Here is a 13,677-nt window from a genome sequence, read left to right on the forward strand (position 1 = left end):
GCGTTCAGGTAAACACTTGTGGAAGTCACTGAGATACTTCTATAAAAATGACAAACCCGATGTTTGTTATCGAAGAACTTTTTTTTCTATAGAAAAATAGAAAACTGGACAAGATGAAGCTAAATCATTTAAATTGGACACTGAATCCCAAGACAAAGTAGAAAGGAAGGATAAAGAGAATGTGAAAGAGGAAGAGGGTACAAGAAGAGGATGAAGTTATGCTTGGTTATGAAAATGACATACAAGAAGTAGTGGAATCAAAAGAGAGTGCATCGGGAAGAATGAAAAATCTCAAAGTCAAACCTAATCAGTTCTCAAAATGAAAGGACAGGAGAGCTCTTGAGATAGAACTATATGAGGAAAGTCTAGAAGAAGAAGAAGCTTTGGCAATTTTTTCTCCTGAAGTTGTTCTAAATCAGAAGAAAAGGAGGATTTCAGTGGAAACTTGGAAAAAGGAAGACATGGACGAGAACAAGGGTAAAAGGAAAGGGAAAAAGAACATTTATCGAATGAGAAAGGAGTGGAAATAAATGAAAATCCCTGGAGCTACATTTATCGAGACAGATTGAATATGGAATCACCAAAGGCTGCAAGACAGATGGGAGCTAAAGAGGCCATGATAGCAAAGATGATGACTGAGGGTATGAAAGGCAAGTCAAAGGAGGATATGGAAAAAGAACAAGCTGAGAGGGCAGAGATTCAAACTAAAATTGAAAAGATCATGACTTTACAGCAAGAAAACAGAGTGGATATTAGGGAAATGAATCAATCAGATGGGGAAACAAAGGAAGGTACTAGTGGTAGTGAGGAACAAGATATGAGCTTTGTTGGGGTTATGCGAGCTATCCCTAAACAGCTGGCAAAGGGTCAATGAGTACAATCATAGCCTTGAACTGTCGAGAAATTGGCTCAACCTTGATAGTTCAACATATAACAAGCCTCATCCAGCAACATGAAATGGATGTGGTTTGTTTATCGGAAACAAAAGCCAATGGGAAACGGATTAGAGCTTTGACTAAGTCAATAAAGTTTGGTGGCTACTATTGTGTTCCAACTGAGGGGCTCAGAGGAGGACTAGTAGTCTTATGGAAGGATGGTTGTGGGATTGAGATCATTGGTTCTACTCACAACCCAGTGATAGGTAACTTTTCTTCCAATAATGGTATAAATGATTGGTTTTTCTCTTTTGTATATGGTAATCCTCAGGCGAACTTGAGACACGAAGTGTGGTCAGAGCTCAGGGACATGGCTCCCCTAGTCCTTAGACCTTGGCTTCTATTTGGTGATTTCAATGCTATTGCATGTTTAGATGAAAAAATAGGTGGCAATGTAGAATTTCGTCAAATCATGGTAGGTTTTAATTTGTTAATAAATGATTTGGGGTTGATAGACTTAGGTTTTGTTGGACCTAAGTTTACTTGGTCCAACTGTCAAAGTTTTAAAGACCATATAGTGGAAAAATTGGACAGAGCTCTTGCAACTGTGAAGTGGGTTGAAACTTTCCCTAATATGGCTGTTAAAACCTTAGTAGTTGGATCTTCAGATCATCTTGCTCTTTTAATTAATCTGTCTGCTTCTTTTGAGAAGCTCTCTAGACCTTTTAAGTTTTTTGAAATGTGGTTACATGATAAATCTTGAATGCAAGTTATTGATAAAGCTTGGAACTCTATATCACATGAGTTACCTGACCATAAGACTTTTCTTAAGCTTGATTGCACTAGAAAAGCTCTTGTTGTTTGGAATAAGGATGTGTTTGGAAGTGTGTCTGGCCATGTCAAAAGCACACAAGCTGCCTTGGAAAAAGTTCTTGCTTCTGAACACAATGAGTGTAATTACAATAAAGCTTGTGTTCTTAAACAAAAATTGCTTACCTGGCTTGACTAGGAAGAAAGTATGTGGAAACAAAAGTCTAGTATGCACTAGCTGTAAAAAGGGGGCAAAAATACAAAGCATTTTCATATGTCCACTGTATATCAAAGGAGAAAGAACTACATTACTAGAATCAAAGATGAAAGTGGTATATGGAAAACTGGAAAGGAAAGGGTTGGCATATGGAGAACTGGAAATGACTACTTTGAGGACATCTTTTCTTCTGACAATCCTCTACCAAATGAAGAGATTTTCAATCTTTTTCAACCATGCATATCAGATAGAGAAAATGATATTTTGACTGCTATCCCTTCAGCTGATGATATTTGTGTAGGGGATTTTCTGAGTATCCCATAATCCTCTGCTGATGTCTTCACACCGTGTTATAGTTCAAAGCGTATCTACCGGAACCAATAGAAATGTTTGATAATATGGACTAAACCACGAAGTGGTTGCTTACGTATCCTCTTTTAAGAATCAAGTATGTCGTAGTTCTTTATGGGGCTGAATAACATACTAAGTAGGGAAGAAAAGATGACCAGAAGTCGGCCTCTAGAGAGCCGTCTCTATATCTTGGCCATTAGGGATCCGTCCTCTATTCCCATACTGTTGCTTCCTATATATAGTGACTTATGAAAGGCCCTAGAATAAGGTTTCCTTGGCTATCAAGAAACCATCCTCTCGCTAGGGTTTCCTCTTTTCTTGTCAAGATAGGATCAACATCAGAATAGAAGTTATCACATAGAAGGAGACATAGTTGGACTAGGTTTCCATAATAAGCTTTTAGACCTAGAAGTCTGCTATAAATAGAACACCTATTCTAAACACGTCCAAGAGTCTTTCTAATACTGAAATACAGCTGTATAAGGTCGTCATCCAGTTCTAGACCAATTCCGGAACTGACCTGCCTAGTTCTCGAACTATTTTGCAGAACTGACTAGTCAAACCAGAGGAACTGTCCTAAACTCGTAGGAATTAACCAGAACTGACCAAATCAGTTCTGGAGTCATTATCTTATGCTCTATTCCCTTTCTGATAACAATCCTTCGGTGTAATCTCACTCTACCATGTGTCTTTAGGACACTGACGAAATATTACCCCTACAGATGCCTCATCTCCTATCAAGTGTCAGCTGACACCACTGAGGTGTGACTCTTGGTAGGAGATCTCATGTGAATTCTGTGTTTCACCTCAGAACTTTACTTTGATTGGCTTAGATCCATGTTATCTTGATCTCCAACAATAACTAGTCTGAATTCTGAGTGAATAAGTGTTACTAACATTTCTAGTGCTTATATGAGGTAAACTGCAATCCACTCGTGGACTGAGCTCTAACTCTTTGAGCGAGAAGTTCTCTGAAGTTGCCCATAACTTAGTGTCTATGCTTAGACTAAACTGCTCAGACTAAACTGTTAAACATCTTATTCTAAGATACACTCACGACTCCAGATGTGTTCTACCTTAGTCGTGTAGAAGCCTCTACCGGATCAGTTCATGAGATCAGTAGATCATTAAAAGAGACTAACCATAGGCAACAGTAATCTATCTTAGTAATGTAGGTGCATCTCATGAACTGATTTGACCACTAATTATACTAACCATAGAGTTGAGTGTCATCACAAAACCAGTGTCTTAAACCAAAGGAATTTGTACACACAACACTTTTTAGAATATTAGTACATCAAAGAAGATAATAGACCAATAGTTAGTGGTTTTATAATTTTGAACTTTGTAGCTCACTTAAGTTCTGCGCTTATTTATGCATTCATTTAAACAATTCCATTGTTATACGATATAACATGGACTAATATGCATATTCTACCTCTGATGCCCCTAAAGTTTATTTGGAACAATATAGGTAACCCTAAAAGGCTAAACTGGTAAAACAGAGATATAACCAGAATCTAATAAGGATATCATGGGAGCCATCATGTTTAACCATAGTGGTGTTTAACCATAGTGGAGATCACGATCATAGGAGAGAAACTGGGATCTCTATACGATGGTATCTGGATGCCTTGAGTACGACACTGTGTTCAATAACGATAGGTCCTGTTTATTTAAAAAATAAATAGGTTATCACTAGAACAACAGTGGGGGAGTCTCCTCAACACAATCATGCCGACAGAAGTCCAGGCTAGTGATCGTGTGCTAGGATTTGGATCCAACCCAAATCTTCTTAGCAACCCCGGTAGTGATGTCATGGGAATGCAAGGAACTAGCATACAACTCAGGTCCCCAGGAACATTATCTCTAGTTCCAAGTCAAAATAGCATACAATTTACTGAACAGATAGTGTGGTTATTTTCCCTAAAGACTTAACCCATCAAGGATGACACTGTTGACTAAGTCAAGAGTGGCGAAGTCTTCTTCAACACAATTATGCTGACACAGGTCCAGGCTACAACTGCGTGCTAGGTTATGAATCCAACCCGAAACTTCCTAGCAACTCCTTAGGTGATGTCTGGAGTACTAATTGAAGTTTCATTACTTCGTTCTCTCAGAAACACTATCTCTAGTTCCAAGTTGAACTAGCATATAATTTACTGAACAGATCGATAGTGATGGTTGCTTTCCTAAAGTCTCAACCCATTGAGGATTCTAAGTTCTAGGTCAAACTGGCATACAAATCGCCGAACAAATGTTGATGATTGCCTTTCCTAGAAGTGTAATCCATCAAGAATTTGAGCATCAAGATCCAGGTCGAACTGGCATGCAGTTCACCGATTAAATGTTAGTAGGGTAGGAATCGGGTCGGGTTCGGGTTGGATATGGCTATATCCAAATCCAAATAGTTTCATAATATCCGAACCCGAACCCGAACCCGATTATATCCGAAATTTAATATCCGAATCCCCCGAACCCAATCGAATCCGACTAACCCGATCGGATAAAACTAAAAATTCAAAAAAAGCCCAAAAAATATATTTGAACCCGAACCCGAACTCGAATCCGACAGACCCGACCCCGACCCGAATAAGTAAACGGATATAAAAATTGACCCGAACCTGAACTATTTGGGGTCGGGTCGGGTCGGATTCGGGTCAAACCCGGTCCGATTCCCTGCCCTAAATGTTAGTGAGCATCCAGATCCAGGTCGAACTGACATGCAGTTCACCGATCGAATGCTAGTGAGTATGTTAGATCCAGGTTGAATTGGCATGCAGTTCACCGATCGAATGCTAGTGAGTATGTTAGATCCAGGTTGAATTGGCATGCAGTACACCGATCGAATGCTAGTGAGCATGTTAGATCTAGGTCGAACTAGCATGCAGTTCACAGATCGAATGCTAATGAGCATGTTAGATCCAGGTCGAACTGGCATGCAGTTCACCGATCGAATGCTAGTGAGCATATTAAATCCTGGTCGAACTGGCATGTAGCTCACCGATCAAATGTTAGTGATTACCCTTCTTGGAGGCGCACTTAATCGAAAAATCTTATCCATAACTTAATATAAACATTGGAGTCATTTTTTCATGTGACCAACCATGTTCAATTAATTCCTGATGTCACGCGTCGCATGCTTTTAGAGTTAGAATCTTCACTAGTCGGTCGAAGGAAAATTTATGCAAAGTTATAAGCAACGACATTAAGAATCCTGTAAAAAACAAAGTTGTAAGAAACAATGATAAGATACACACTTACTTCCAGTTTTTCTTAGGCCGAGCAGAGGTGAAGTTGTCTATTTTGGCTAGGCGAATAGTATAGAAACTGCCCCCATTCCATAAGAAAGTCAAGAAGCCAATACCAATAGTTCTATCATAATTCTTGATTCTTAAGAACATATATTAGAGTTGGTTTGCAGCCTCAGTGCAATAGGTAGGCAACTATTCGCCTTTGTGAGCATTATAACCAGCTCCATACTAGAAACAGATGGCTTGTAGCGCCGATCTCGGTAGAGAAAGAGGTGCCCATATCCGTGAGATGTGTCAAAACTGGCTAGAATCCTAGTTTTCTCCACACTCATATAAACATCTGGATTTCTGTACTAGCTGCAAAAGAACAAGACATTTTCTTATATACCAATGGAAAGGTTCTGAGTCTATCTTCTAAAACATTCAACAGCTTGCATACCCGACCTGATGTATCACAAGGAGAACTTTTTGTAGTGTCATGAACCTTCAAAAAGATAACTGACTCAGTTTCTAACGCAAGGAACAACTCACAAAACGGACCTTAAGGGAGGACGTTATACATGTTCCTCCACAAAACTACCAATTTGTGACTTCTGTCCAAAGATATAAGTTACTGAACCAAATGCATAAGAACCAAGTGTAGTGCCTCATATCATCGGAAAGAAACTATAATCTAGTTTCCAAAACAAGAAACGACATGCAAAACCGACCTGCAGAGAGGAAGATATGCCTGTTTCTCTGTCTCGTGCCGAAACTATCAAGATTAAAACTTCAGTCTGCAGTGCCCAAAAAAATTTGAGCTCCTGTGCAAACTGGTAGAGAAGTGGACGCTGCACCATATACCATGAGGGAGCTAGCAGAATCTTCTTCCAAACCCAAAAAACCGCTTGCAAAACCGAGCTTTGTACAAAAAGATATCACACTTTTGCTAGCGCTTGTCGAATCTAAGTGCATGAATGAACCATTTCAATCAAGAAATTCCAAAGTTCACCATGAGCTTTTAACTGAATAGAGTGGTTGCACCACCCCCTGAGTGATATAATGCTCTTGGTGTCATACTAAAGCATGGCAAAGGTGACAAACCTGCATGATCATCTTTAGAAACCCCTTTTTGGCGATTCCTTATAACGTCTTTCAATAAGGTGAAACTCAACTACCCCATCGCTGAAATCTCGAATTCCATAGGTCGTTGACGAATCACCATACTGAATAAAATACCATGTAGGCATGGCAGGACTGCACCAGTCCCCCGCCAAACACTGAAGTAAAGATGTCTCCAAGATTGGAAGTGGCCGAACGACCACCCCCATTGTAGCAAGACCAGCAAACTAGCTAGAGTCATTGTAGCATATTGCTCCAAGTTGTCGTCACAATTGAAGTTAATATAAACATACTATTAGTGCGTGGATGGATAGCGAGTGCCTCTCTCCCCACCAATTAATGATGTCCAGAAACCAAGTTGTAGTCAATGTTAGAAGTGATTGGCCTACCAAGTTGGTTTAAAGCTTGGACTACCATGCCCACTGTAGCAATACTACTAAAGAAAATTTCATACAAGAAGTTTTGCTTTGTCTAAACACAACAATGCCATGTGCTGTACAAGCTCAAAATTTAATTTGTCTTGGACGTCACCATTCTTTTTCCAAACTGAATACAAACTTATAAGTTGTTATATAATCTCCATCATCACATACGCAACATACATCTATCTATTCTATGCACTGATTTTCATGGGTACGGTCATGACATCCTAGCAATGGGAACAACCTGTCCCTTGCCGAAATTGGGTGTGGTCGAACAACCATCCCCGGTGTAGCATAGAGCTAGAAAGTCAATGCATCTCTGAAACTGGTAGAAACACTCCCCGACCAGAAGAGAAGACTTCAACCACGAGCTCAATCTCATGAAAGCTATCATGTTTTGATTTTTCATGTTGCTGAGAGATAATAAACTAGATAATAACAAAAGTAATCTACCAAAAATCTAGCCCAAATCGGACTCAGATTTACTTTCAAAATGGTAAAAAGGAAAGAAAATCTAAAAATGATGAATTTGGATGGGAAAACAGTGGTTTTTGACCTCAAAAATGGTGAATACATAGTATAGCTAAGTAGTGATAGCATGCACGTCGCCAAGATCTTTCCGAATTGGGGTTACACGTGTGATTCTGACAACCGTAGCCAAAGTTATAGCCAAAATACCAAAATTCATCTCAACGTACCCCAATTAGGAAAATATCACGTGTCTAGACTGCACCAGTCTCCCACCAAACACTGGATAGAACTTGAGTTACCGCAGGATAGGCAGTGGTCTGGCAGCCACCCCCCTGTGTGGTAGTACCACTCAATCAGCTCTTATACATGAAAATCGTCCATATCCATATTAACTAAACAACCATTCCTTGTTAAAGCAAGAACACTGTACATAATAAGATTGGACAATAAACTTAAGAGAAGCTTGGCAGGCTTCTTCAGCATATGCCACCTTCATCACCAGGTTGTACAAACCATGAGGTTAGGAAAGGCTCACTTCCATTTCCACTCCATATTCTAGCGTCACCACAAGCAGGAACTGTTCACAAACGAAGACACTGAACCATGCTTCCTCTAGTAGATTAACTCGATACTTTTACTCTGAAGAATTGATACCAACCGAAAGGTGAAGCTCAACTATAAACCAATCAAGTGTTAAACCCATCGATGGATGACGAGTCACTTTTACCAGATTGATGTACCATATAGGTGTGGCTGGACCGCACAAGTCCCCCACCGAACATTGACGTGAAGACGTCTCTAAGATTGGAAGTGACCGAACGACCACCGCCATTATAACACTTGACCTGGACTGCCCCGACTTCTATACTGATAAGACAAACTTCTTACTTATGACCTTGATCGCCATGTGATTTCAAAGATTCGTGATCATCTTTGATATGAATACACGATGTAACAGAGAAATTTTCAAATCGTAGATCATAGATTATTAAACCTAAGTAGATCTAAAGCAGCACCATAAACAACCAAAAGGTAAAACTTCATCCAGCAAGATTTGAAATTTCCGATCACAACCATTTTTTATGCTGGGATCAGACAAAGAAAATTTAAATCAAGCATACAGATTTCTGACTTCTCACATCAAGAATTTAAATTTCATGCTCAGCTATACCAACTAATAGCAAGAAGATGTGGTTGGACAATCAGTGTCCACCACCAAACTACCGCCTAAAGAGAGCGAATAAGCTTACCTCCAGTACGTGTTTTCTCTGTCAAATGAAACACCAACATGTACAGAGCAAGCAAAAGCTTTACTGCAGACAAAGAGCGTGACCATCGCTGCCTAAAAACTTGCCGCCACACTTAGTGTAAACACAACTATAACCAAGAGCTCTTCATCAAGAGTGCTTCGGCATGGCCTAGCATCCACAACGCGGAACCCGAAACAGAAATAGTGAAAGCAAAAAATAGTGGCTGTGATGCAAATATCAAATCTTAACAAATCTGTTTTCTTAAGCATCCGATGCACACCACTACTTAATACTTGAATACCAATATTTTTAGCGAAAACATTCACCAAATTTTTTTTGGTTAACACTTCAAACAAGAAAATCACAAATATCTTCTCGTCCCCACAGACGGCGCCATAAGATGTAGGGGATTTTCTGAATATCCCACAATCCTCTGCTGATGTCTTCACACCGTGTTCTAGTTCAAAGCGTATCTACCGAAAACAATAGAAGTGTTTGATAATATGGACTGAACCACGAAGTGGCTGCCTACGTATCCTCTTTCAGGAATCAAGTCTATCGTAGTTCTTTATGAGGTTAAATAGCATACTGAGTGGGGAAGAAAAGATGACCAGAAGTCAGCCTCCAGAGAGCCGCCTCTATATCTTGGCCATTAGGGATCCGTCCCCTATTCCCATACTGTTGCTTCCTATATATAGTGACTTATGAAAGGCCCTAGAATAAGGTTTTCTTGGCTACCAAGAATTCATCTTTTCGCTAGGGTTTCCTCTTTTCTGGTAAAGATAGGATCAACATCAGAATATAAGTTATCACATAGAAGGAGACATAGTTGGACTAGGTTTCCATAATAAGCTTTTAGACCTAGAAGTCTACTATAAATGGAACACCTATTCTAAACACGTCCAAGAGTCGTTCTAATACTGAAATACAGCTGTACAAGGTCGTCATCTAGTTCTGGACCAATTCCTGAATTGACTTGCCCAATTCCTGAACTATTTCGCGGAACTTACTAGTCAAACCAGAGAAACTGTTCTGAGCTCGTAGGAATTGACTAGAACTGACCAAATCAGTTATGGAGTCATTATCTTATCCTCCATTCCCCTTCTGATAACAATCCTTTGGTGTAATCTCACTCTACCATGTGTCTTTAGGACACTGATAGAATATTACCCCTACAATTTGGTTGGTAACCAAGAAGTTGGGTGCTCTTCAATCTCTTGGGCCTGATAGGTTCAAAGGGGTATTTTCTCACAATTGTTAGAATATAGTGGGACCTACAGTTGTGGCCATGGTTTAAAACTTTTTTAGGTTTGGTGAACTACATCCTAAACACAATGAAACCTTCATTGCACTTATTCCTAAAATCTCCTCCCCTAGTCATATATCAAATTTCAGGCCTATTAGCTTGTGTAACTTCACATACAATATCATTTCCAAGATCTTAGCTAATAGGCTGAAAAACCATCTTCATAAGATTATATCTCCATTCCAAGGAGCTTTTATGAAGGGAACGAGTATAGGGGATAATATGGGTCTTGCTAGTGAAGTTTTCCATAACATAAAAAGGATGTACAAAAAGAAACAAGGGTGGGTTGCTTTGAATATGGATATGGGCAAGGCCTATGATAGGGTGGAATGGTTTTTTTTTGGGAAATATCTTCAAACACCTAAGCTTTAGCAAAAAATAGAACTTTCTTATTAATAAATGCTTGTCTACAATCTCTTTTAGAGTTCTAGTCAATGACTCACCTTTAAATAATATTTTTTCTGAAAGAGGGCTGAAGCAAGGGGATCATTTATTTCCATATCTTTTTCTTCTCGTCTCTGAAGCTCTCTCCAGGATGATTGCTAAGGCTAAGAGTGTGGGGAAACTGTGTGGGATCAAGATAAGAAGGAATGCTCCACCCATCACCCACCTCTTATATGTTGATGACCTCATCATCTTCTCTAAGGCTTCTTTGGAGGAAGCTGGGAATTTGAAGGACATTCTAACTTGTTATTGTGATGCTTCTGGTCAAAATATCAATTTTGACAAGTCTAGCATTTTTTTGCAGTAAGAATGTACACAATAAACATTCCAAACTCCTTAGGAGATTTTGGAAAATGAGAGAATTTAACAATAAGGATAAGTACTTGGGAGTCCTTATTGTTATCACTCGAAATAAGAAAGAAGTTTTTGATTATGTCATTGACAAAGTTCATGCTAAAATCAAAGGTTGGAGAGCCAAGATTTTAGCACAGGCTGACAGAGCTGTTCTTGTACAATCTGTGGCTCAAGCAATATTTGTTTATACTATGTCATCTTATGCCTTGCCTACCAATACTTGTAAGAGAATTTATAGGACATGTATAACTTTCTATTGGCATGGTACAGATGAAGAAAAGGGGGTTCACACCATAGAGTGGGACAATCTCTGCAAACCCAAATCTTGGGGAGGTCTGGGATTTCGAAAATCTAGAGACATGAATTTGGCCTTGTTGGCCAAACATTGTTGGAGAGCTACTCAAGATACAACTTATGGCAAGAAATGGTTAGGACAATGCTCTGAACCCAGTCAAGGTGCATCTTTTTTCTGGAGAAACATCCATAAGAATTATAATGTTTTCAAAACTGGACTCATATGGAGAATAGGACAAGGAAATAAAGTTCTGGTCTATAAAGATCCTTGGCTTCAAATAAATTGTAGAGCCATTGTCTTGGAAGACCATATGGTAATTCCAAATGGCATGAAAAATATTCATGTTTGCAAATCTTATTTTGGATGGGGGACACTCTTGGGATATCCCCAAAATGAGTGATATCTTTCCTATACATCTTGTTAACCTAATTGAGACTATCAATATAAGGCCATAAGTACAAGAAAATAAGCTTACTTGGCACCATGCTACAAGTGGACTTTTCTCGATTAAAGCTGCATACAACTTCTTAAGTGCACTACACCATAGCTGTTATTTTCTAACGGGCCTAAATTTACATTAGTAACAGTTATATCCGTTACACACAGTATGACGGATATATCCGTTAGAAATGGAAGCGATCGTTAGAAAATATCAATAATAATAATAATTTTAATGTTTTTCATTCTCTTAATTGTAAAACTAAACTACTGTTATGCACTCGTCTCTCCCCGAAATCCCTTTCAATTCCCCATCTCTCTCTCTCTGTCTGATTTCAGAGTTTATAGTCTAACCCTTTCAATTCCATCTCTCCATCTAACTGATTGGAGGAGGAAGACGAACATCTCGGTATGCTCACTTACTATAAAAACTCTAACCTTCTTTGAAATAGAAAGACGAAGAATTAGTTGCAGACGAACAACAACTCAGTAGCAGACAAACAGGGTCAACGATAGGTTGAAGGAGGAAGACAAACCAGGTAAACTCCCTCTAATTGTTTGGGCGGCCTAATTAATTGTTTTTCTTTTTGGGTTTTCAATTTGGGGATTAATGTATCTGCCCCCTAGCTAAAAGGAGGTATCTTTGGAATTTGAGGTTTGTTATTTGGCATTTTTCTTTTGTTGCAACAACTATGGAATTTTTTGTATATCGTCTTGGTTTCTTCAGCTAAAAAAGATGAAAAAAATTATACCAAGAATTGAAGAAGAACTATGTCTGTATATGAAATAAATTAAGTATTTGTGTTGAAGGGGGTGAAATTTTATATGAAGAAGAACTATGTCTGTAAATTAAGTATTTGTGTTGAAGAAGAACTATGTCTGTATATGAAATAAATTAAGAACTATGACACGAAAACCCGACTGCTCAAAAGTTTCAAGTCACTTAAATTTTATACGAGGTTTTATTTTTAAGTAATAGTGTGACAAATAGGTGTGAAATTTTGTGAATTTTACCTGGAATATTGGGTGCTAAACTTGGTTACTCGATTAGTATTCTAGATTACACCAATGAGCTTAGTGTTGACCTAGTAGGATGAATTCTAACATATTAGGAAGGGGGTTTTTCTTAAATGAGTTATACTTGTTATTGATCTTATTTCAGTAGAAAATGATGAATTAAAAAAATGAGGGTATTTCCTGTCTTGTCAGTTTTAGATCAGTAGAATTCCCTCGGGCTTGAATGCTTAACGAAGGGAGAGATGGAGCTGCGACATGTGACATGTGTTGCATACTATGCAAGGTATTGTCTAGCTAGGCAAATTGCGTGATATCTATTTGATAAAATGTCAGACGAAGTTTTGATTTCGGTATTCATTCATGTTCAGTCTTATTTGCTAGTTCCTGCACATATGCATATATTCTGTGAATGAGACTTCCTTGTGGTCTGCCCTCATAAGGATGTAATGGTTTTCCAGGTGTTACTAGTTGCTACATGCTATTCTTAGTATATAGTATATACTATGTAGTAAGTGTGTATCCAAGGAGCGTCTTAGGCTTGTACGAATATCTTTGTCTTACTTATTTTTCAGTGTGCTTTATGACAAGCATCTATATGGCGTCAATGAGATCTTAGTCACTCTCTTGTCAACAACTTACACTGACAACTTAGTACCAAATTGAAGGCAATCATGCTAGTGCTCTCAATCGGAGCAATTTCCATGTACTTGGGTATATAAGGTAGTATATTTTTTTGGTTCTTTGAGTGTTCTCTTTTTATCCTTTGCAGGTTGGAAAGTACATTGAAGGCCTATGTTGGGTGCTTCAGTAGTACTATTTTGGAGTCAGGTCATGGAATTGGTAGGTTATGTTTTCATAGTGAAATTAGTATACTCATGGGTTGATATTCTTTCTGCTAAGAAGCTTGCATCTGCTTTTGTGCGTAGGTTTTATCCTTACCATTATGGTCTATTTGCTTCCGACTTAAAGGGCCTCAGTGGGGTATGTAAAGGTGTGTTTTGGTTTTCCTTTGTGTTTGCGAAGGGTGAGGGAAGAGAGTTGAGATTTTCTGGAGGGACCGAGTTCGCTTGTG

The 13,677-nt window shown here is 38.8% G+C and overlaps 1 protein-coding gene across 1 annotated transcript; it reads left to right on the plus strand.

The window, feature by feature from the left end:
- The first annotated feature begins 957 nt into the window (after positions 1 to 957).
- Positions 958 to 1,638, plus strand: LOC147514943 (uncharacterized). The gene has a single exon (XM_086592748.1). The coding sequence runs from the start codon at positions 958 to 960 to the stop codon at positions 1,636 to 1,638; it is 681 nt and encodes a 226-aa protein (XP_086448874.1).
- Positions 1,639 to 13,677: the final 12,039 nt, after the last annotated feature.

Source organism: Coptis chinensis, chromosome 2, assembly GCF_015680905.1.
Source record: "Coptis chinensis isolate HL-2020 chromosome 2, ASM1568090v1, whole genome shotgun sequence".
Classification (NCBI taxonomy): Eukaryota; Viridiplantae; Streptophyta; class Magnoliopsida; order Ranunculales; family Ranunculaceae; genus Coptis; species Coptis chinensis.

Bases quoted from the DNA above. Each gene is read 5' to 3' on its own strand.
- LOC147514943 (XM_086592748.1), top strand. From the start codon at position 958: ATGGATGTGGTTTGTTTATCGGAAACAAAAGCCAATGGGAAACGGATT.